A 26229-nucleotide genomic window follows, 5' to 3' on the forward strand; every position below is an offset into this window, starting at 1 on the left:
CAAGGAACTTGCTACGTTTGCTCCCCAACAAAGTTGAATGCAGCGGCGGTGAACAACGGCTCATGCGGTGCGTTCAGCAGCTCGAGGACGCTTTTCTCGCGCCGAATGCCAACGCCAAGCAGGCAAGCATCACCCAGTTCTTTCCAAAACAATAAAATTCAGTTTTTCCTGGGAATTTGCGTTTATTGCAAAAGCTCCCCTCGTGCTGTGGAGCGTTTGTTAGCAGTGCTGGTTGTCACTGGCTTTCAGTGACCCGGTCACTGAAATTTTCTGCATTTTGCTTAACTCGAAACTCTGCTTATCTCGAAATTTTTCCCGGATTTTACAACTTCGAGTTAACGAGGGTTTACTGTATCATGTAACAGCTACTCATTGCTGCCACTGCACTCTCCTTAAACAGTATAGTATAGTTGAGATTTCAAAATCACTAATTACTAATTATGCATAAGCAACAATGTAAAATATATTCACATCTACGCACTCAAAAAGGAAGCTGCAACTAGAAGCAGGCAAGTGTGAAGGCTCCAAGAGCCAGGGGGTACTGGAAGCTCTCGGTGCCCGTTAGTGGGAGCAGGCAAGCATTCTGGAGTTTCCCTGTTTCCAACAGGGCAGGGCACCGTCCGCAATGTAGCATTGGCATTGTGGGGCAGTGGTCTACACCAATCACAGCCCTCTTTTTGGGCAGAAACCATTCTAAAAACACTGTCCAGTCACAGGACACAACATAAAATGGCTCTGTGAACAAGGCCCATGTGCCACGTGACATGATGCACACACTCACCTTGATCACATGCTCTGGGAAATGGGCTAGCTGAGCAACTTCTATGCCAAAGCTTTGGCTGCACACACCTGTGGGGAGGCATAATACAGTCAGGGTTTGTGCCCAGAGTGAGTGATTCACCATAATTTCACAGTAAGGCTACGTTCACACTTGGGAAACGGCAAGCGGGCGGAAAAGTCAAAGCAGCCGGAAAATCTTTTCCGCGCATGTACAAGATGTTCACATTTGTTACGCCACTGCAGCGGAAACCACTGCCGCTTTCACCCATGTCCATCAAGTTTGCGTACGTTTGCCCACGTGGTGGTGCTGTTCATTACACTATTTCAAGACATGCATTCATTCATTGACCCATCAGTTACTAAAAGCTATCATTTCGCGTAACTGTGCATGTCGTTTTTAACTTTCGTCTACCATGGAAGATGAACAAGACATAGTTTCGATAGTTTTAGCTAGTTGTTTTTTTCTAAAAATAGAGAATGAACAACAGAAAAAGGTAAATTTTACGACCGGATGTTTACATGCTAGTGCAGGTTCCGGTGAAGCGGAAGCGTTTTTCCACCTAGGCGAGAGGATTTCGTCAAGTTTTTTCCACTTCCGCCTGCTCCGAGACCAAGTGTGAACGTAGCCTAAGTTTCATTCTGGCTGCTATAGGGTGTAAAGGGGCCTTGCAATACTTCTTGAACATAGTACACTTGAACCTCGTTTTAATAAAATGAGGTATAATGAAATATTGGATATAATGAAGTAAAATTGTACTGCCACTGGATATAACAAGCTGGATTCATCTCTGAAACCCAGAATATTGATCGTTGCACACCGAGCATATTGCTTTCTGCTGGGTTACGCACTTGTTTCACATTGCAATTCATAATTCTTTTGCCGAATATGCTGTAGAGCGACACTAGTCTTTCTCACCACCCTGCGTAGCCGCGTACACGGTGGTCGCACACAAGCGGCACTTCTTTCTTATCTTATCGCACCTCTCTCTCGCTGTGGCATGTAGCTGGCGATGCTGGAAGCAATTTCAGAGGCCACGCCTAGCTGTGCTGCGCGTTTCAATGATGATACTTGTGCAAGGCGTGCTAAAAACAAGGGCGCGCACTTCTCTCTCTCACAGTGGCACGCCTAAGAGCTAAGCGTGACCTCCGAGAACGCATGAAACCGGCATGAGCTGGCCAAGCCAAGCCGGCGCACCCGGACAGCCGAGCCGCAGGGCCACGAGAAAGCGGTGAATGCGGTAGTTTCCCTTTCAAGGGCCGAATGCACCTGAGTACAAGTACGCGTTTCTGGCTCTGTGCGAAGCTCTATTGGCTGTACACTTTGATGAGTTTCATGACAATATCAGTGAGCCAAGTGGGAAGCAGAAGACAATCCACGAAAGACAATCACATTGCAACATAAGGATGCTATTGTAACGGCTGTCATATCATGTGCTAAAAAGTCTCGTGTTGCACCCACCAGAGAGCTTTTTGCCATTGTTTTTTATTTATTTATTTACAGGATACTGCCAGCCTTAGTCTTAGGCCTTGGGCAGGAGTGAACAGTGCGATACATGCATACAGATGAACAAAAAAAATGAAAAAAAGAAAGAAATGAACAGCAAAAATCATTACAAGAATTCAATACATTGCAGTAGACATATTCCCTGATCTGCACAAGCTGTACAGAGCATATTGATGACAATGTGATATTGATAACAAGGAGTAAATAAAAAAAACAGCAGAAAAAAGTTTATAGGAGGCGCCGATCATGTATCTAAACAAAAACATAGCTCTTTCTGCTCAACTCAAAGGTCAGATTAGCATGTGGTGCATAGACGGACTCTGGATAAACAAACGGTGTGTTGCAAAGTGCGTAATTTCTAAACGTTTGTCTATGAGGCTGTTGGCAGCACAACGAAGCTGTACAAATGATGGAGTCTGTCTGAATTATTGGTGCTTGAATTATCAGTTGGCAACTCCATTCTTGTTTTTCTTCATCCATTACAAAAACAGCGCAACAGCAGACAGATGACAAAAAGAATGAATGAACACAAGTACTTTTGAGCTAAGGTTGGAAGTCAGCCCTTAGTTGGAAGTCAGTGTTGTGTACTTTTTTTCCGTCCTCTGTCCGTTGTTGCGCCATTTTTGTAATGGATTACCAACTAGCCCAGTCACACATTCCTTCATCCATCTTCACTTGACATTACCCAGAAAAAACTAGATGTTTCCACATTCTAGAGCAGCCCATCAGTTTCAAGAATGGCTGAAATAACAGGATTCAAAATGCAGTACTGGTACCGGCAGAAGGGACACCTACCTGGCTTAACCTTGTATAGGAGTATAAAACTGTCCTTGCTGACATCGGCCGTGACATGGACATTGTGTACACAGGGCAGCTCTGCAGCCAGTTCTGTCAGCTCGTGGAAGTGGGTGGCAAAAAGGCAGAAGGCATCCACCTCCTTTGCCAGTTGCCTGCAGGTGGATATATGTGAGCATGTGAACCACAACATATATGGTAAAACCTAGTTGATACAATCCCAGTTCGTATGATTTCCCAGTGTAAACTTTCACAATCGAGAACAGAACAAATAACCCAATACAGTTACGCCTCTTTTTTACTGGTTAATATGTTCCCGGAAAACATGATCTGTAGACACCAACGTTGAGTACATCGCCAAACTGCGCACTTATGATATGTTTCCAGGCTCTAAATCCTGAATGAACAAGCGAGGCATGCTTGATCGAGAACAGTGGGCATGCACCACAGCAGCTTCCCCACAGTTCTTGCCTGCCTGCGACACGTGAAAATGCCGGCACGCACTCAGTTTCCTCTTCCAGTACCAGCAAACCTCCTCGTGTGCCGTTGCACATCACGCTGACAGTTATTGCTGCCAACCCTATTGCCGCCAGCCCTAGCTTCAGCTATCTATTTCACTGCGTGTCTGGCATAGTAGATGGAAGTGTGCTGCATGCTTTTAATAGGCGATAACCCAAACGCATCACTGCTCCCTGCTGCATGCAGTCCGAAGTGAGCATCACGTTTTGTTCTGGCAGCATTGTATTCCAGCGTTGCCCACAGGCTCGATTTGGTTACGGTTTCACGTAGCCATCTAAATACACTACACAATAGGAAAACAACCATGTGTGTTTCGGGCCGCTCAGGCCCTTAAAGCTCAATGCGCATTGGCGTCTCACGCTGCAACGATTCTCGGCAAGCGGGCAGGTCAAAACTTCCCACCAAAATGCTTCACCCAAAGAATTTGAGGAGCACAAAAGTAAGCTAGCTGAAGCTGCAAAAATGATGGCATGCATTTCAGGCCACTCGAGCTGCATCAGCTCAGTGCACGTCGCCGTCTTGTGCTGCAACAATTCAGGAAATGCTTCGCATTATGTAGATGTCAACTACAATTAAGTCTGCTAAATCTTTGAGCAACTTCGGATGGATCGTATGTTTTCCCAGTTACTTTGTCTTTACTTGCGTTCTTTCTTTTTCCCAGAATGTATAAGTGAGGTTCTACTGTACAAACAAATAAATGCATGCCATTGCGTGCTTTCACACTCACTCAGAAATTGCCCAAGCCAGGCCGAAGCCATCATAAGTGGAGGTGCCCCGGCCCAGCTCGTCGATGACTACCAGGCTGTCGGCTGTGGCATTCTGCAAGAAACATGGTGTTTGCTTGATATAGCAGGCAATGACTGCATTTCACGGGCAACTACTGCATTTCAAGGTGTATAACTTGCACTTCTGCATAAATAACACAACCTTTACTTATAACAGGTTCTTGCAGAAAAAGTTGGTATCATATTCCAGCTTTGTAAAATGTGCACAGCTGTTTACTCTAATATTATGATGTACTGTGACCATCCACACTCGTATTCCCATCATAAAATACTGTAATTATGGAGCCTTTGAATATCTCCAAGTACGATCTGCTACATCAGTGTAATGTCCCGAAGTGTCCCGTGCATACATGACTCATACCATATAGATCCATGTAAGGGCTGCACCACCAACTAGACAGGCCAAAATTTGGAAAAAATATTTCAAATGCAGAAGCAATTGCGTTTGGTGCCCCGACGCCATGCGCGCATATCAGCGAAGTTTTACACGCAGCGTACTTCTGCGTACCACTACTAGATGGCGATAGCTGCACATTGACCTCTGGTGCAACGGTACAACTGAGGATAAGGGATGTGCACAAGCCAAAACTGCGTCAGCCCCATTGTGACCAAGAGGTTCGGTCCCGTGTACATCAATCGTCGAAATAGGAAAAAAAAAAGTGCAGCCCTTACAAGAGTCTATACGGTCTATTCCATTTGCGCAACTCACACAAATGTGCATATAAAGCCTTGTGTCGCAATTATTATGCACAGAAAAGAACAACAACCCACATAAGTACAGAAGAAAACATTTGCTATCCTTTAGCCAAAGGCCATGTCTTCTGACACGCTGTGAAAAGGTTTGGCCAGCAGTGCCTCTGGTAATGTTTCTTGCTCAGTGCCTTTTATTGCCCAATTCCAATTTACATTGCATACATAACTGCAGACAGCTTAAAGGGGCCCTGAAACACAATTTACAGAAGGAAAAAAACAGCATTAGAAGTTAAAATTGACTTTTCAGAAACACTTTGCAGCAAAACATGCTTGAATCTGTTCAACAGAAGCGGAGTTATTGGCAATCAAAGATCGCCTTTGATCCCCTTCACGGTGCTTCCTGTCCTTCTTCAATGCCTTGAAATGTGAAGGCTACGGAGGAGCAGGGCATGCCCACAACACTCCGCCTACTGAACATCACCATGGTGCGAAGTTCAAATTTGATTTTGGATGTTCACAGAGACGCCACTACTTCCAGTTTTAGCGCTATGACATGTCAAACTCAGAGGCTATCCCTCAACTTAAGAGTTGTGTTTACCAATCTCCACAGGTGTCTCATTGGTTAGCTGTACTACACTGTGCTAGATAAAGTGCTGCTGTGTTTTTTTTGCACTGAGTGGCGTGAGTAACACTTCCTTTTGCAATTATCTCTACAGCAATCACACAATTCTCAGGGTCAAAACAAAATGTCATCTTCATGTTCGCTTGTGCAAGTACATCTGCAACGCACATCGGCTAAAGGCACAGATATAGTACGATGTAATGCAGACGCATGCTAGGCAGTTACGCTATGCTGACGAAAGTTCAGCACTATACATGGTCTCTTCGATTTGCCTGTGCTTTCTGCACTTGTTCAAGGAGTGCAGCACTTTTGTCCATGATTTTTCAGTGCAGTACGCACCACATGCACCACGCTCTTCGATTTGACTTTGTGCAAGGCAATTTCTGCACAAGTTCCCGGTTCTCCAGCACTCCCTACTTTGGAAGTGCAAGCATCATGCAAGCTCTCAGTAGCAGACGACACAGCGCAGCGCTAGTTTAACAACGGCATGTGTACATAAATATCTTCCGCTTTCGTTACAACAGTTCCTGAAGCTTGTATAAATAGTGGAGTACGAGTTCAATGCGTGCATGGTTGTGAGGGCAGTTTAGTGCAAGTCACGTGACATGTTAAATTGCTTATGTTTCTAAATTGCTTCGAATGCATTCCTTGACAAAAAAAAAAACATCATCCACAGCCACTATTCCATTCCCACAATGTAGCACTATCACAGTAGCGATTATTCTGATAACGAAAAGAAATTAACCTCGCTTTTGCAATATGCAAATTTTTCAAAATGGCTCACAACAGGCATGCACTAAGTTGAACAGACGTGCTGCCAGAGTGCAGAAGCACGACCGCATAGGAGCCAAACTTTGAGCACCACTTAGCTGAAAGCAAAACATACCTTGAACTGCAAGGAGCCATAGCAACTCAAAAAGTGTTCGTACAGCAATGTGGTAACAACAGCAGACTCTACGACACGCCTTGCAGCACATTGTGGTGTGTCATAAAAGGAGATGCTACGATACAATGCGCCAAACATGTGAAGTGCACCAAGTAGACAGCAAGGCTTGGATTTGAACTTTCTGAACAGGCACTGCACTCTGCTGCACTCGCACTGTAGCACAGCGAAACTAGTGCAGAAAGTGCAGCCAAATTGAAGAGTTCTACACTCTAGAATCTGGTGCCGCCAGCGTAACCAGCGGCGCTCGGCGTGTTTCGGCACGGCTTGCGCAGGTATAGAGCATGTCCAATCAAACACCACAACCGCTAGACCTGAGTGCATCATGTACTAACTCTACTGGCCGGCAGCATGCTGGCTTACAGTTCAGGTGCACTGAAGCGAGCATGTTGAGTTTACGTCTTTGCCAAATACAAAAGTGCTCACTCACCGCACACATGCGGGCATGTGCTGCGGCAAAAGCTGATTTGGCCCCCATTCAGCACAGCAAACTGTGCAAGGAGCAAATTTTTGGTGATCTTGGTGTAATTGAGAAAACATATCCGACTTCGCCGGCTGCTGCCTGGCATGGTGGAATTGCCGGGCTATATCTGCACCTTTTAGCAATAGACACTGCCCTCCAGAGTCACACACTTACAAGCTTCGACCATCTTGACGAGATGTAACACACCTCAAAAGTATGCAACTCGGGAAGCACACAACTTCTTCCTGTAAATTTGGAGCTCGAGCCAGCTCGCCATGCACCTGGAGCCCCACATCACCCACAGACTAATCAGAGCTCGCAGTTGTCCTTGGCGAGCCGTAGCGTCCTCAGCAAGCCATCTCGTTGCAGCATCCTGCAGCAGCTGCAGTGGCTGCGTCTCTTTTGCGAATGTTATGCACCCACCGTTCACTTGTGCATTTAATTTTCTGTTGCACAAGCTTACTCGCCACCCTTTTCTTTAGTCAGTATTTGTTCCATATAAGGAGCATCTCTTTTTCGTGTAATCCCAACTTTTTGGCTAGCTCTTTCGGAGAGCTAGCACCACCTGTTGAGTTATTTAGGAACTATTTAGTCAGTTTCACTTTTCTAAGGCATTGATACAGGCTAATTAGACTGTCATACTGGGAACCTCAAAGGTGCTAAAAATACAGGGACAGACACGTGTGTTGTCATTTTTACATCTGTCCCTGTCCTTTTAGTGCTATTGAGGTTTTCAGTTCCCTTTTCTGTTTTCTTTTTCCACCATGTGGGCATTTTTAAGGTGTCTCCAGAGAAAGGGCATGGCTGGTGCGATGAGTGCTCTTAGTTTGCGAGATGGTGTCAGCATTGCGTGCCACTCATGCATGGAAACATTGCATTTCTAGCGATTCTGATGCATCTATGCGCAAATTCTTGGTCTTTGGAAGCAGCACTGGCATAGAAGACAACTTCAGTTAGTCACATTTCAAAACAAAGGTTGGCTTTCATCATCAAACCATATTAAAGGTGCCATGCGATTAATAAAAGGGGTCCTGCATGTTCTAAAGGTCACAGTTCTTAAGTGTTAACATCCTTAGGTTGGGATCATTTGTTGGCAGCCATGCATGCAGCGAGTAAAGTTTCTCGAGAAAAGTCGTCCGAGATTTAACCCCGGCATTGCGCTAGGGCTAGTCACTAGAGTTAATGCTTCTTTTTATACTATCTCAAGGAATTCTTTACACCAAAAGCTGATAGTCAACTTACAATTTTTTTTTCAGACTCCCTAGGAACTGCGAAAACATCCCAAAAACTAATGCATGCCTATTCATTTGTTTTAGTTATAGTAAGGATCCATAACAAGCAAATGCAAGAAACGGCTGAGTGTTTTTCAGTGCTGGTCATAAAATAGTTTGTTTTGTTTCTACGGAACAAAATCCAGCTAAAGCCAAACACGCACATTATCAGCTTCTGACTAAGAATCATACTACACAGTCTACGACCAGGAAAGGACGATCAGCTGAGCCTGCAATGCAGGAACATCTCACCCTGAGGATGTGTGCAGACTCCAGCATCTCGGCCATAAATGTAGAGACGCCCTTGAGTTGCTGGTCACCAGCTCCAATGCGTGTCAGCACAGCGTCGACCAGTGACAGCTCGGCAGAATCACATGGCACAAAACTTCCCACTTGAGCCATGAGCACTGCTAGGGCCACCTATTCACAAGCAAACAAAAGTTACAGTTCAGCATTCCTGAGGCTGTTGTTTATTCATTTGCAGGTTCATGCCAATTGCAACATCTGTTTGCTTTACATCTGAGAACACGGCACCATCAAAAATACTTCATATGTTCACACAACGGCTCCTTAAACCCTCAATATATAGTGACCTGCGTCTTTATGACAAAAAGTATGGTCAATGTCCGATTTTTCGGACTCCCTAGAGCACATGAAAATGATCAAAATGTTAAACAATCTGAAAAGAAGAATGCATGCCCTTTACTGCCCCTAAGGGCTCAAGTCACCACAGGCACATCCAAATAGCTGTGAAGTACACTTCTTAGGCATATCGGTGCTCATATTGTGACAGGAGACACCTGGCGTACACATGTCTTATTAAAGAATAGATAGAGTGTCCTGTGACAGTGGCTCCTTTCCATTCTTGGTATGCACCTCTGCAATACTTTGCGTACGCTTGACCGCATAGCACTGCTGTATTGCGCCGACGCTAACATTTGGGAACTGGCATTATGCAACGATTGAGTCTTGCTGTCATCCGTAATGACAAAACTGGAGTCCACAAATCAGACAGCGAAGGATTTTAGTGTCCAAAATTTCGGAAATCTTTATGCATTGGCTCTATGGATGTCCAAATTATCAAGCATGTCCTAAAAATTGGTCATTGACAGTATTAAAAAAGATGTTGCACTTAGCGCTGCTTTGCTCTTCCTCACATTTCATAGCAAAATCAGATTCTATTGTCTGGATTTTTCAATATGCCACTTGGTTTTGTTACTTGTGTGTCAAGAAAAAAAAAAGTGAAGTTGCCTTTGTCTGCACCCCTCGCAGTAAGCAATGTCCAAAACATGGCATTTATAATGATAGTACAGGGCCGCTATTTTCTAGCGATGCCCTATGCCTTATTCTATGCTATTCTTATCATCCACGACACATGGCCACCTGATCCCCTTGATAATGTGGGCAGACCGTCGCTGTGACCACTGGCCAAGCACGAAAAGCCTGAAAAAGCATAGAATCGGAAAAGGCATCGCTACAAAATACCATCCCAGTACCTGGTTGATACTGACGCCTTCAGTAAGGCAAACCATGTCTTTCAATATTGTTTTTCAATAATTGCTAAAAAGGGTACCAATGTGGACATCACGAGGAGTGCAGATGAAAGCAAATTCAAATTTGTTTCTTGACAAAACACAAAAAATGCCAAGAGTTAAATTGAACAATCAGAACCACAAAATTAGACCTTGATGCAAAATTTGAGCAATATCGAGAGAGCGGTAAGCACAACATATTTATTTAAAGCTCTTCAGGGTGTCTACCAAGTTGACATTTCCAAATTCCATGAGTTTTCCAGGTTTTCCCTGAGTGCAGTTGGAAAATTCCCAGAGTGATGCAGAACTATGTTTTATGTCAAGGCGGGCTGAAACCATATTGCCTGATGCTGTCACTCTCTAGTAAGCATATGAAAAAATTTAAAAAAAAAAACGACTCAATCCAATTTGAATACTAAGGAGTAGTGTTTATGTTACTTAAAGAAAGAACAGAAGGGAGGGGTTAGTAAAATGCACAGCAAATAAAATGTCTTCTAAAATATTGCAAATGGGGTCAGACATTCTCAAACACGAATAAAAAGGAGATGCATAAAGAAGCAAATATTTTCGAATGTGAGCTATTTCTATCAACTGATAGCAATCTCAGAGGTATGAGGCCCGAACGTTGTCACAATTGAGATTCTCTCACAACACCTCGTAAGTCAACCTCAACTGTCCTGACATACTTTCAGCCCACTGACGGCGCCTCATGTGTTGTGTTTCACTGCTTTAACGAGTTTACTTCGGTTTGGATGAGGGACACCTGCACCTCAGCATCAGCCAACACTTTTTTTCTTAGCTCAAGCTCCTTCAAAACGGCAGCAGCACGCTTCCTTTCCAGTTCATTCCTCAATGTGTAGGTCCTTTCTGTTCTTTTCTCCTTCCGCCACTCGTTCACCCCACGGACCATTTGAAGCATCTTCTTGGTCAGTTGCACAGTCCACGTCCAATTTTTCGAACTCCCTAAGGGCCGCGAAAATGTCCGAAAAATCGGCCAGTTGGAAAAAATAAATGCATGTCATCTATTGCCCTTAGGGGCTCAAACCGCCACAGGCACAGGCCTGTCAGTACATGTATTAGGCATATCTGTGCTCGTATTGTGACAGGAAATACCGGGTGCATGCGTGTATAATTAAGAAATACATACTGTGTCCCGTGGCAATAGCCACTTCCCACGCTTGTTATGTTTCACTGCAATACTTTTACGTATGCTTCACCAAGTAACATTTCTGTACAAAGGCGAAGCTAATTTTCGGGAACCAGCATTATGCAACACACCATGCTTTCCAAGCTTCTAAGCCAATCACGAGGACCACAAAGGCGGAGTTCGTGCCATTCCTGACAGCAGAGAATTATTTCAATAAAAAACACGGCACCCAACGACAAGAACCTTCATAGCGAACGTTGAAGCAGCTAGGCGTAGCGTTGCCGCCGTGGTGGCTACGGCCGCCAGCAGACCTACGTGCGAGAGCACTGGTTTGAGGCGGCGAGGTAATAAAAATTGCAGCGGTGGTGACTTTGATTAGTGCCGTTTCGGACCTGTGGTCACGGCAAAACGTTCGGAAAATCGGACGGCGAAGAGTTCTTGCACCTGAAATTGCAGACGTTCTGATACATTGACTCTATGGGGCACGTGGTGGTGCCGCGAAGCCGTCCAAATTATCGAGAATCCGGAAAGTCGGTCGTTGACTGTACACTGGCAACTCCTCCAGCCGACGACAGGGCGTCAAAGACAATTCATTACGATTCCTGTCTGTTACTCGAGCCAGTATTACCGCGACTTTCAACCCTTTCAATAAAATTACAGCTAATTTTCCCTGATAGAGGCACGAATTCCCTGAGTTTTCCCTGAGTTTTCCCTGAGTTTTTCCAGACTATTCAAAATCCCCGAGAATTCCCAGTTTTCCCGGTTTTCCCGGTTGGTAGACACCCTGGCTCTTATGATAAAAAATGCAGGTCACCATTCTGTTTATGGTACAGGCCCTACTTGTCCCATGGTGGGTTTTATCAATCCTAGACGGAAAAGTGACACTATGGTACTGCTGTCGTTGCACAACCAGATATGAGGGTATCTGCGTCTTCAGCAAGTGCATAAACTCACTCCTGCACTAGATAATCGAAGCATATGAGATTGCTCGTCTTCAGGACTTGTGCATTTGCCAGGCTACTGTGGACTTCATAGATAGAGAATTGCATTTCTTCAGTACCCCTTGTTGAGCTACTTGCAATGACAGCAAGCATGTGATCTTGCATTGGAAACATTCCCTTACTATCTTTTTCTCTCCAGTTACTCACCCTTTAAGCTGCTTTCCCATTTTGCCTCCCTTTTACTTCCCATGCGTTTGACTGTCAAGTTAAAGGGTACTTGAAATGGTCCAGACAAAATTTGGAGATGTGTAGGGTACACCTACAGTAAAACATTTACGCCACTATTTAAGTGGAGCATCTCATATTAAGAAAACTACGGACAATTACTTGTTAGCCTCCGCCCTAGGCATGCTTTTTTTCAACTTATTCACTGAGTTATAGGGGCTAAGCGCCGTCTTTACTGGCTCTGCTTCATCATGTGATGTCGTGAGATTTCCTGTTGCCTTAGAGCCAGTGTACGAAGCCTCTCCAAGCTCTCCACTAGCCACCTGGTTATCGATACTCAGTGAGAGCTATCCAAGCAGCGTGCGTTGTGAGCGTTCTGTCGCGGTGCTGGGTGTATCCGGTATTGAGGTAATCACAGGTGAGCTGGGCGTTTTGACATATGGACGGAGGCGTAAACTAAAGCTCTCCGTACTACTACTGCTGTGCTGGAGGAGCCTTGGCATAGATGTAAGTGGGTGGCCCTGTCGGCCTGCACTGTCCAGCCACTTGGTGGTGCAGGGCTTAACCAACCAAACACAGAGCCAATATTGCTGTAACTAAGTGTAAAACATTTTAAACATTTAAAAAAACATTGTGTTCACGATTATGGTCCTGCCGAAAATTCACCCCAGCAGCAAAGCAAATCCAGTTGGTTACTGCTATATTAGCTTTGTGTATGGTTGAGCTTTGTGCCACCAGGTGGCTGCACCGTGTAGGCCATTCATGTTTGTGCCTCCACTCATACCGTAAAATGCCCAGTCCATTTGTACTTTTGTTTACCCAAATACCGGACATGCTAACTCTATTGTGGTAGTAAGCCTTCAGCATGAAGTGACAACTGCAAACGTGTATAATGCTGGTGCCGATCGGATACCAACAGTCCAATTCACTGCAGCCACTCCACTTGTCTGCTGCCTTGCAGAGGGACATGATGTTGCAGCTTGACATATCGCCGATCGCTACATTTCCAGCCCACAACACAACAACCATGGTGCACGCAAAAAGAGAGATCGAGAGCAACACTGACAGCGTAACTCGCGTCAACACAGAGCACATTGTAACACAAGCAGACGACCCTTGCTGTATGCTGGAAGTACTTGAGTGTAGTGATAAATTGTCATTATGTGTTCCCTTTCTGTCACATTTTTTTATAGAAAAAGATTAATCAACATTCCAATTATTATGAACAACAATTGTTCACCACAAAGTTGGAAAAATTATTGATGATGCGACCTGGGTAGCCAATCGTATAGCTCACCCTACTGATGTCAGAGGGGCAACACGCATCGATTGAGGTGGGACGGGTGAAAACTCAGGGTAGCAGCGGCGCTACAATTGGTAGCGATGTCATATTTTAAAGCCTTATAATACATTACACGCTTTACGTGGAGTGCTTAAATGCGTCACTTGACGATCAGGAGGACTTAACCTAACTCCGTACGTTTGTACAAAATTGTCAAAATCGTTTGAAGGTCCGTTTAAGTGAAAATCAAAATACTCACTGATCGGATGTATGTCGATTTCCCACCCATGTTCGGACCAGTGATAATGTAACAAGAACTTGAACCTGCGAGGGAGAAAGAACAAGGGAGAGGAAGGCTGGCAGTGACTGCCTTGCTCACAGTGTATGACACTATGGGCCCGTGCAGCCAACACAGGCATTTGGAAAATACAGCCATATTTTTCTGTACCATGGAGGTTGAACAACTTTGACTTAAAGCAAAGAACATTTTGCATGATGGTTTTGCGAAATTGGTTATCCAAACATGCTCACGCTGCAAAGCTGCATCAAAAGATACCAGACATTCCGCAACGTTTTGTTATGGTACAGCTGTATATCTGTAGGGCTGTCATTCTTAAACAGACCTTATTACAATTTCTTGAGTGAATATTCCTAATAAGAGTGCAGACACCAACCACATAATCATCTGTGAACTACAAACAATGGCCACACAGCCAGTAAATTGTGTAAAGGTGCAGCTCGCCTGACACAATGTTCATTTAGAGAAACTTTTGCTTAATGCATAGATCTCAGTGCATATATTTCTAATAAAACTTTAAGGAGAATCAATTGCTTTGTGACATCCATTAGTTTGTTATAACAAGAGTTGATTGTATTGTTATCCCTTTTGGTGATACCCTATCTACAAACTAGAAGCAACTGACTCAGTGCAAATGTATTTGCCATATGTGTCCCTCAATTAAACACGTGTGCATCTGCCGTGTATGGTCACACACAATACAAGCACCAAGACATCTAATAACTGCACTGGCAGTCACTCGGACTGTTTTTGACGTGCTGTGGCAATTTGTGCCCTTCCTCATGGTTACATTTTCCCGGATAGTACGTTTTCTTGTTGTTTTTCCCACAGTCCCTTTAAAAATGCAGCAATGGGGTTCTACTGTAATAAGTTGCAATGCATAGCCCTAAAGGAGCAGCCACCGACCTTTGCGCATCTCCACATCATTGGGAATGAAGAGGACGTCCCCTTGGGCTTCCACCAAGGGGTGGCGCAAAGCTGTCATCCGTATCACACCTGAGCCTGGATAAAAACACACGGCTCCAAATGATGCTGAGGCACTTGTAATGCGAAAGTGTAGAGAGAAATAAAGGTTATGGAAACAGAAAATGGGAGAGTGCAAAATCAGTAAGTGATCATTAAATAAGAAACAAGACACGCGCAGCCTAGAGCAGCGCTACATTGAGTAAAGAGCAAGGCGCAATAGACCAGTACAGAAGAAGAACACAAACGACAGGACCGGCACCAGTCCTGTTGTTTGTGATCTTCTTCTGTCCTGGTCTATTGCGCCTTGCTCTTTACACATTCAAACATGAACCAACTAGCCCAAGCAAGAGTTTTACTTGAGCTACATTGTAGCACTCTGGTTTGCGAATTAATCATCAAAACCAGGCAAACGGGTTCACTTCACCTCGCAGTAATCACCACGGCCATAGGTCCAATCAAGCTTAAGTGTAGAAGATTTTCAGCACATTAGACCTTATATATCCGTGTCAAGGAATTGAAAGCACTTCATTAAACCAAAAGCTGTGGCTTTACCACTGCGGCAATATTTTCATCGCTACAGCATCAGGACTTTGTTCACTGACCCTGAAATTAGTTTTTTTTTGAGCTGCTTGATTATTCAGACATTTCTTATGGCCCATTCCATACAAGAAAATTCAAGTGGCGACTGTACTTTTAATTAATGCAATGTCAAACTTCTATGCAGACAAATTTCAATATAATGACGTGCCAATTTTATCGACTTTGTTATATCCAGGCGTATCAATGGATGTCTTAGCTGCTCACCTTTGGGACGCATGGTGGGCCGCACAAAAGGCTTGTTGGTGGCTGACACTGCTGCCACTGCGAAGCCAACTAGGACATCTAGGTGGGAGATGACCTCCGACAGCTGCTGCAGGGGCTCCCAGTAGCCAGCTGGGAAAGCAGCCATTAAAGGAGTAGCTTATTTCTTTTGTAAGGAATTGTTTTTGTTTCAGCCAAGCTTGAGCTATGACGACAAAGAAGATGCAACAAGCTGATGATCTGTACATATGAGAAAGGTTTACGCACGACTATATGTACAGATGAGGAAGACGAAAGGCATACAGTGGATTCATATTTGATTTATTTCTGTTACCTTCAGGCCCACACTGCATTAATATTGGGCTTGTGAGAATATAAATTTTTTGCTTCAGTGAAGTTGAAAGAAATAGTAATTAGTTTCAAGTAATTTTGAAGCAAAATAGTTCAAACACCTTGACATAAATGCTAGATGGTGATAAATCTAAAAGGAGTTTCCTTTTTTACTTGCAAAAAAAGGGGAACAAGTTCACCCTGCGGTCAGTTTATTTTCAAAGTATATCTTATTGTATTTTCATGTAAAAAATGCAAGTTCAACATCTCTTTCAACTACAGCAGCACAGCAAATTTGTTTACAGGCTCTCGCCCACTGTTGTGCAGCATTCTACTTAAAATATTGCAGTGGTTGAGGCAACGGGAGTGTTTCGCATTTACCCATCGTGTGTCACTGCAATGCTGTAAGTGCAACCTCGAATGCGAGACACAGTTCATGCTGTGTAGCGCAAATTCAGCTTGATGCTTTCTGTTCAGTAAGTGCAAAGACGAACTTGGCAGGCGTGCTCATTGCTTTTGTGATCCTCGGTACAGCTTGTGTGCAAGATCAGAAGCTCGCTCACCAATGAGCAGCAAACTTTCCCTAACGGTTTATCATCCACTACCATGCCTTCCTTGGCTGTTAGGCCTAACCAGCCCTATTTTGCTGGCTGTTGGCCATCAAAGTTATGCTTTAGCACCACATCAATGCAAAGCTATTCACAGTGACTGTATGGCTATCAGGAAGCCATACAGCCGCTGCAAATATGCTTGAATAATTGAGAAGGTGTAGAAACTAGGAGGCTGTCGGCCTGGCGCCAGCTTATCCCGATCCTTGAAGTTTCGTTTTCTGTTGTTATCAGGAAGCGAGCATTGGCTGGCATGGGCAGTTTCATGGTCCTCGCTAGCCGTGTGCTTACGCGCTGCAACATTTTACGACTTGCACCATTTGTGCATCATTCTATGGTGCATGAAAACTTCAAAAACAAGTCCTTTTTTTAAATAGAACATCTTTTATTTCGAACATAATTTCGGGCCCCTTCAAGTTTGAATTATCGAGATTCGACTGTAGAACAATCTCTATCAGTTTTAATGACATTTCATGGCATTTACGATTTTCCAACCCTGCCCAATGAAACTGCATCCAGATTTAATTAATATATTCGAAACTGTGCATACTGTTACAACAAACACTTCAGGCGTGGTCATTGTGAAAGGAGGGTACACACGAAGTTCCAAAGCACAGAAGTGCGACCGAACTGGGCAATGATGTAGAGCAATGACGAAAGCCAGAAATGATGAAGCAATGATGTAGAGCAGCAAATGCATATAGCAGGACCATGTGCTTACCAGCGATTTCAACTATCATTTTGGCGATTCCTTCCTGGGCACGATCGTACGCCTTTCGTGCCTCCAGAAAACGTTCGTTGGCTTCAGTCAGCGATCTATTGCGGAAGCGCACGCCATTCTGCTTGGTGTCGATAGTCGTGTATCCCGTGCGTGAACGCAATACTGGCTCCTCCTGTGACCAACAATAAAAGCACATACATTGAGAATGTGATCAATACGTCAAGCACATGAGTGATTTATTTATTGATAGACTGATAAAGTTCAGCTTCCTGAAACAATCCTTCTCTTTCTCTTCAGTGGCTGCTACAGAGCTGGAAACATAAAACATATATAAGCGAGCAAGAACAAAAGTAGAGAACATTGTGACACTGAACCAAGTTACAACCATTGGAAGTGAAGTAACGTGCCAATATTGACTGAGCAGCTGTCCATTCAACATGTATTCTTGCCACTCACATTACAGTCAACATTTAATTTTTGGACTCCCTAGGAACCGCAAAAACATCCGAAAAATATGGCAGTGCAAAAAAATGAATGCAGGCCTTTAATTGCCCTCAAGTGTTCAAACTGTCGTCAAACCGCCGCACCCACATATGAAAGAACTTAAAAGGCTATCTAGTACAGTTACTAGGCATCTCAATGCTCTTACCGTGACAAGAGATAGCAGGTGCCTGCATGTATTATTTATTTATAACACATTTAATTAATATCAATAACATATTTTATGTACTGTAAGAGTGGCTCCTTTGCACTCTTGGTATGCTTCACCACAATACACTGCTTGTTTGACTGTATAACACAGTTGCATTGCGATGAAGCTAATTTTCGGGAGCATTAAGCAACACTTTAAACCTTTGCTGTGCTTTCTGTACTTCGACGCCGTCGGCAAGGATATTGAAGGCAGAATTTGCGCCCGTTGCCGACAGCGGTAATTCATTTAAATGAAAAACGTGGCACCAAACATTGGGAAGCTTGATGGTGAATGTCCAAGCAGCTAGGCCTAACGACAGTACAAGATGATTACTACACTTGCCAGTGGATTGGAATGCGAGAGCACTAGTTCATGGCTTCAAGATAACCAAACTGATGGCGGTGGCGGCTACAATTATGCTATTTTGGACCTGCGCTTAGGGTAAACAGTCCAAAAAGTCAGATGTCGAAGGGTTTCCGCATCAAAAATTTCAGATGTCCTATTACACTGGTTCTACGGGGTACGCGGTGGTGCTATGATGGCGTCCGAATTATCAGGCATGTCCGAAAAATTGGTCAACGACTGTGTATTCTCGCAAATCTTACAACCACCATCAGAATAAATCAAGATGCAAACACGATAATAGAAAAATATATGGCAGAATTAATTTCATAATGATTGTCAACAGTAATGTGATTAGCATTCAAGCTATGTAGCGACACACCATTTTTCTGAAGTCACGTTTATTTATCTGTAGTGCTCATTCTGTGAGGTCACGGCATTGTGTCTGTGTCTTGCATGTGCCTTCTTGCATCCTCATCCGCATGCAATACCACAGTATTCCAGATGCCGTACCAACAAGCCCATATTGCAACAGTAGGTGATGCATCTACGCATAAGCAACTAGGCTCAAGCAGCCTTCATTCAATTTGGCGGCCAACGACAGTTCTCACTGCTGTCGTTGCAATTTTAGTGTTGCTTGTCTTTCTGGGAACATGTTCTACCTTCAGCCCCACGTGACATTATCAATGTCAAAGTCATTGGTCAGAGACGCCATATATGAAGCGGCCAAGGTAATATAACAGTGGCAGGCCAGCAGCAACACTTTCCGCTTACAACAGACAGCAATGCCAGCGCAATGACAGCTTTTTCATGCCGTCACTATATTCCATCCAGGCGTGCTTGCCCATTCCATAAAACCAACGAGCAGGCTGGCGTTGAGACGTATGCAGGCCCAAGTGAACGTTCTCATGCGAGAACATGACAGTGGAGTGGATAAGATGTGAACATGGCAGTAGCAGACAATGCGCAGCAGACATCAAACGATGCTGTCTGTGTGCGATACTGCCTAGTGCAAAAGAAAAATAATGAGGCTGTTAAATTGCTTTAATATTCACGCATAACCATTAATGAGCAAATTAAATGTTGCGAAAGTAAAAGAAAATTTTCAGTATAGATTTTTTTATTTTTTAAGCTCCAGAAACACTCTGGCGCTGTTAATGTATCGGTCCCAATTGAAGCCCAAATTGGCAACGCAAACTTCCCGGGTTGCGATCCCTCGTCTATTGGCTGTGCTCTTCCTTGCATTCTCACAAATTTTTCGAATGGCCTACTTTGTGACATAGGTGCCACCAAACATTTCGAGAGCACGCTGTATGTGTGATTGCAACCCTGCTCACACTGCCATTGCCACGTAAAATAGGCATCAGCATGTGCAGACATCCTGCTCCTGTGTTGTTGATTGGTTCAGTAGGTTGCAGCTTGACGATAAGATCAAGGAATAAGCAAATGACACAAAGCAGTCGCTTTTCAATGAAAGCAACCATTTGCAACCAATTTGGTCGTGTGACCTCTGTGAGTCGTTGGTATGAATAAGTCCTTCTTAATCATGTTCCCACCATCTAGCCAAGCTTCACACCATTCTCAGGTTGTGGTGATGGTACACATTTCAGTTGGGCATCGGTCTTTCATTGGGTTTGCTTCTCTACTGGTTACAAATAGAGCGTGAGCAGTAACCATTCTGACCTTGCGGGTCACTCTGAAGTAGTAGCCCAGATCTTTACTCGTCTCCAGCTTTATGGTCTTGGCAGCTTCCAGGCCTAGGTCTTTTGCAGCCTAAGATGACAAAAAGAAAAAAAAAAAAGAAAGGAAAAACACTGAAGGTGAACTTCATCACACACAAGTCTCAAAATGGGCTAGAGTGATTAAACACAGATTTGCACGATGATCCAGCCACAACTACACTGGCTCTGCACATGACTTGCCTGTTCTACGTTACTCACCAAACAACCTCAAACACAGGGCTTTTTTTTTGCTTTATTTAAGTGGCAGAGTAACAACTTGTTGAGCAAGATAAACTGCTAACATGAAAAATTTAACAGCGATAGGAGTTCTTGAATACTGCATATCAATTTCATGGCACCTGCTGCAAGTATTATTCCCTCGTTTACCATTATCATGTTCCCCTGGCCATAAAAAATACCAAGAACAATAAAACTGTCTTTAGCCAAGTGTCGATCCTGAGTATGCAATGCAAGCTCTCACGCTATCATTGGTGTTCCTGTAATCGTCATGCCATCATAATCATTACTGTCACTGTAATGATTATCATCATGCCACCATGACCATCCTTGTAATTATAGTCTCAAGGCCAGCTACTGCTTTTTTGGGTGAAAATACTTTCGTTTGAGTAGCTCAACAGTTTCGTTTTTTTTTAATCTTCAAGTGCACATCACTGGGGAACTGCAGCATAGCATTTACTAGAAGAGTAGCAAACTACATAACAATGACCCGAGCCATTTCGTTAGACGAGAATATGCAGTACACATTCTCAGCCGCACAAACTGGAAGAAAATGAAGCTCTTAGGAGAAGCCAAATAAAGCATACTTTTTCAGATGAGCTCTTTGATGAGACAAGCAGTTTGGGTACCTTTATTCTCTTTCCCATAGACACAGTGCAAAATAATCAAAAGCACTAATTTTGTTATCACAATGCAGTGCTGATCAGCATCCTGCAGTACAAACTTTAGTAAGGTGTGCGGCCGAGCTAGTTGATCTTTGACAGCAGGATGAAGGACAGTGAAAGCAGCAACGGAAGGAGACAGCACTTGTTTCTGTTTGTCACCTCTTTCGCCATCCTTTGTCCAAGTACACGCTGTCAAACATCATGGATGCAGTACAAGGTAGCTGAATGTGTTACATCTCATTGTAAAAGAGCACAGTATAAATAAGGCTTATTGCAAAAAAATATTTCGCAGCGTAAAAAGTGCAGTTTCAGATAATGTAGCTATAGAGCAACCTCCATGCAAAATTTTAGGTTTGAAATATGAGTTGATGCGTCATGAAAGCCTTGCCACAGTTTTTGATACCGAAACTAGAAAAAAAACATGCTGCCATTGCCGCTCACTGGAAGTGACACACCACTCAGAACGCCTGCCTCCTTGGCATGACCTCCGAGATTAGGGACCTGCCGCAACTTTTGTCATATCCGTTCACCACCAGGTGCATGTGTTGATTGCTTAGGTGCTATTTAATGGACTGCGTCCCTGAACTTTTTATTGCAAAGTGGTACCAACACATGTTGCTTGAAAGTCAGAATAATCGTGCAGGTCATAAAAATCAGGCATCTGAAAAATGAGTCAGTGACTGTATTTGACATTTTTGCTATCAGAGTATATGAGGTGTATTTTTAAAAGGCCATTAGCATTCTTTGTTTACTTTAGGCATTTTGAGCTTCTCTATTTATCTATTAGCCTCTTATGCCAGCACAGCAACACAGTAAGTATGTAAGCCATATCGATGTAGAACAAATCTTGAGGATGACACATGTTTCAAGATATGCGCTGTCAAACTTGCAGTAAAAATGCACTATTGTTCCACCTACTTTTTGAAACTGTTTTATGCATTGAAGCACAAAAGTAACTGGAATGCCAATGCATTTCGTAGGACACTGAAAATTATTATGGAACTGGCGTAGTCCCAAGAATTCATTCCAAGTGAATATGCTTGGTGAACCCACCAGTTACAATTTGTAAATCGAACTTTATGCCATAAGGTAACTAATTAAAAAGATAATTGGTGTAATTGGGTTAATTAATCAATAAAGTTTTTGATTTCTTGTAGAGTAGCAGCCACCTTATCGAGTAATGTACACTAAGGATTAGAACTGCCCTATTGGCTACAGATAATCTTTTCAAATCTGGTGCAGCTAAAGAAAAGAAGCCTATATATATATATATATATATATATATATATATATATATATATATATATATATATATATATATATATATATATATATATATATATATATATATAAAGAGAGAGAGAGAGAGAGAGAAAGAGCAAATATGTTTGGTTTACCTTGCAGCATAGCTCAAGTTCTTTACGTTTAAAAGGTAGCCTGAAAAACTTTTCTCTCTCTCTCTGTGTGTGTGTGTGTGTGTATATATATATATATATATATATATAGAGAGAGAGAGAGAGAGAGAGACATGAAAACAAAATATAGCTTCGCTATAGTGATACTGGGTTTTCAGTTTTGTTATAGCAGGAGATTACTCGATATAAATAAAGAATGGCCGATGAAATCATCTAGTTCCTTCATTATATCAGTGTTCATTATATCAATGTTCAACTGTACTGTCTTTAAATGTGAACTATAATATTTACCCTATTCTAACACACCCCTGAAACTAAAGCGCAACCATTTTTCAAGGCATTAAAGTAAGAACACAAAAGTGCATCTAAATGTAACACACCCCAATTTGTAAAAGAAAAATATAAGACATGCAGAATTTACTTTCACAGAAGGGAAAATATTTTTTAATTAGTTTTCATTATGTAAGCGGTGCGTTGTCATTGCCATTTGCACTTCGTTGGCCACAGATACCAAGCACACAGTGGCAGTATTCTTAAGCAATCTTATTTAGAGACCTACTATCACTTTCGTGAGGTTTTACATGAGTCTGCATTGAACTCGAAGTGTACGGCTGACAGTGTTCCTGGCATGGTGCGCAGATAGCAAGCTTCGCACAGGGCCAGAAATACTGATGGCTGCATGCGCAGACGCATATGGTGCTGAGTTGTGCGAAATCTCGCGAAAGTCATAGTAGTCATGGAGGGCAAGTGCGATGCAGTTTTATGGGCTGAGCTCCAGCGAATTCTCAGGCTTCCACCAAGTGTAACTACAGCACCTATCTGTAGTTATCACTCTAGTGTCCATCTCTTGCCCAACAATATTCTTTAGTGTTGCTTGCTCTTTACTGGTGCACAATCGTTGCTCCCACAACCACTGATGGTTCAGAACTGCTACCAAATAAAATTGCGCATTTCTGCATTCTGCACCAACCTTTCTTAGGTAGCTTTCGCATTCGCTTTTCACTTTCTCCAACTCCTCGTGAAGGGCTACAAAAAGACAAATGCAAGGTCAAGCAACACTGCACTCCCCAGTGTTCCCCCCAGTAACATCAATAACACTTTCATGATGCACTGCAGTAATTACAACAGCAAACTTGAAAACAAGCGACACACGTAGGAACTCTTACAAGTGGCCCACAGATAGAAGACCTTAAGTCTTCAGCACGAATATTTGGTCCTAAAAGGCTACACAAACGTTAGACATCTGGGAATGGCATCTCTTTGTGCATCAATCTACACCAGATGGCTCTGTTAAGCTGAATTTTCTGATAAATTGATAGCGTTAAGGGAGCTTCATTTATTTTCTTTAAGTTCAGTGCAGCCGGAAATCGAACCCGTGACCTCGCGCTCATTAACAGAACGCTATAGCCATTCAGTCGCTGTGGCAGGTCAACTTCTCAGATTTTAGACAACTTCTGGGTTCGCCGATTCTGAAGAGACTTGCAACAGCTGCATAATCAAGCGTCCTCTAAGCAACAGGACCCCAAGCATGGACTGACCTTGGAGCTCGCCGTCAAACTCTGGCTTCACCAGGAAGTCTCCCTGCTCGACAGCTTCAAAGTCCAGCGTGCTTTCCACCATCTCTAGGTACTTGCTGAAATCTCCCTCCAACTCCTGCACGAGTGGAGGAGCATCGAGGTCAGGCTTAAGAGCAAGGTTTAGCTTGGGGGCTTCTATATAAATACATGGTAAAGGAGAAATAATTTTTCACAGGAACTGCTGCACCGAATTCAATGACACTTTTACGTTTTAATGAAAAAGCTTAAAATAAAGTGACTATTGGAAGCGGACATTTTATTTAGGACATCTTTTATAAAGTTGTTGAGAATTGCAAAATTTATAAAAACAAAACTGTTAAGCTTATAACTATGTAACTGGGCAATGAAAAACAATAGCACAATTTTGTAATCTACACCTAATAATACAACTAAAGCGACAAAATTAATACAGTTAAACCTCGATATAATAAAGTCTGTAAAATCAGAAATTTGCTTCGTTAAATCAAAATTTCAATATGTTGGAATTTGACCCTTTATGCAAATAAGTACAGTCACTGATAGATTTTTCTTACAAGGAAAGGGGCCACAGAACTTTCTGGATTATCGGGCAATCAAAAAAAGGTAATTTCAATGTGAAAACAACTCATTTTGATGAATTTCGGAATCGGTGATGAAAGATACGGTTTCATGCAATGTCACAGATATCTTCACATCTATGGTATGAATTAAGCAAAGCCAGCCACGCTTTCGCATGCACTCCGCCTCTGTGGTTGATAGCGTTGGCCGCACTAGAACAACGCCATCGTGAAAGGCACAGGCAGTGGGGAGCGAATGCTTTGTCTACCTCTCATTCCAATGGGTCGCCGAAACTCAAGATTACACAAGCTCCAATACTAAATGCGTGAGAAGACAGCTTACATGATGCCTCGCCATCTCGGCACACCTACTTTTTGCACACGCGGCAGATCACCTCTAAAGCAGGGTGCACGGATGCGTATGCGCTCAGCCACGCTTACAGCCATGTGCAGCCACGGCCAAGATGCAGGCCAGAAATAGCGACGCGCCAACTTTTACAAGTTTACAGAACTGCGATATCCGTTTCTTTGGTGCAGAGTTAGGTGCTTGTAAACACTGTGCTTCTATTAAAGCGAAAGCTAGCCACGAACTTGCGATTTCGCCGTGGCGGTACTCCGAGGAGGCACATGACGTCACAACACACGCCTCGCCGCGGATGTTTCTCTCTCTCGCTCCTTAGTCCCTACTGCGCATGCGCCACTAGTAGCACCGAGCCAGATGTGTTCCGCCGCTAGGCAGCGCCTCGCCTTTCCGCGCCCGCCGTTTGGTATGACGTCACACGGCGTTCCTCGTCGTCGCGCTCGCCTCCGCTCGCTTCGCCTGCTGCGTCGCATGCCTGATAACATGTCGGAGGATTGAAAACGAGAGCTCGCATGCACTGCAACCACAGTTGAGGCGGCAGTATGGACGGCGACAATTCTGATAAGCAGGAGGAGGCCTGACATCGACATCGACAATCGACACCGGAACGAGATGAAGAGGAAACGAATCGCCCAGGAAACAGACGAACAGCGCGCCGAACGACTGGCTAAATGCCGCAACATAGCTAGACAACCAGACTAACCTGGACTCGCAGTCAAGACTAACCAAGGCTAACCATGCTTTGCCTTAGCTTTCGCTACGTATATCATGGCATAGCCGAGCTATGCCACTGCCAGCCAATTTTTTTTAACACATGTACGAGGGATGTTCCAGAAGTAAGTTTCGTCATTTCTTTAAAAGCGAAGATGGTACACCAGGTGAAACACACAATTGCCGCAAGAATCCATGCCCATTGCTGGTTCAGTGATGGAAGGAGCATCAGCGAAGGAAGAATGGTGCATGCAAAAGGCATCGAAGAAGAGAGAGTAGCAGCCGACCAGCGTGCCCGAGGTTATTCCAGTACAAGTCACAATGGCAGACAGATGTGTGCTGACAACGTGGTTGCCAATGGAAGTGCGTGCTGTTATCCGGTATGAATGGGCACGTAGGACTAGTGTGTCTGTCATCTATGAATGCCTACAGATTGTGTATGGTGAAGAGGTCATGTTTCAGGCCTTGCATTGCAGGGCACTGTGTTTTACCAGAACAATTTCTTCAAATTGATTGCATGCTACAACAAATGTCTCAATGTCGGTGGCGACTATGTGGAAAAATAGTGCAAGATGTATAGTGCATGATGCCATGGTGCATTTTTTCTTTGGCAATAAGCTTTCCATGTGAAAATAAATGATGAAACTTACTTTTGGAATGTCCATCGTAAATTTTCAGCAATCTTTATAAAAAATTAGGTCAGGTTCTAAATCAATATCCTGCTTCCTACAGTCACTAGAATTTAAC

General features: G+C 43.5%; 1 protein-coding gene across 1 annotated transcript in view; it reads right to left on the reverse strand.

Moving 5' to 3' along the window:
- spel1 (DNA mismatch repair protein spel1) overlaps window positions 1–26229 on the reverse strand; it is an 83181-nt gene that overhangs the window by 5104 nt on the left and 51848 nt on the right. Inside the window, exons 15-25 of the mRNA XM_075695379.1 lie at window positions 23836–23950; window positions 23268–23323; window positions 19943–20032; window positions 17227–17398; window positions 15571–15699; window positions 14707–14802; window positions 13762–13826; window positions 8628–8795; window positions 4326–4417; window positions 3080–3234; window positions 782–849 (exon numbers count right to left, since the gene is read on the reverse strand). Of these exons, the coding sequence (XP_075551494.1) occupies window positions 782–849; window positions 3080–3234; window positions 4326–4417; window positions 8628–8795; window positions 13762–13826; window positions 14707–14802; window positions 15571–15699; window positions 17227–17398; window positions 19943–20032; window positions 23268–23323; window positions 23836–23950 (1206 nt within the window). The remainder of the gene's footprint in view (window positions 1–781; window positions 850–3079; window positions 3235–4325; window positions 4418–8627; window positions 8796–13761; window positions 13827–14706; window positions 14803–15570; window positions 15700–17226; window positions 17399–19942; window positions 20033–23267; window positions 23324–23835; window positions 23951–26229) is intronic.

This window comes from Dermacentor variabilis, chromosome 6 (assembly GCF_050947875.1).
Source record: "Dermacentor variabilis isolate Ectoservices chromosome 6, ASM5094787v1, whole genome shotgun sequence".
NCBI lineage: Eukaryota > Metazoa > Arthropoda > Arachnida > Ixodida > Ixodidae > Dermacentor > Dermacentor variabilis.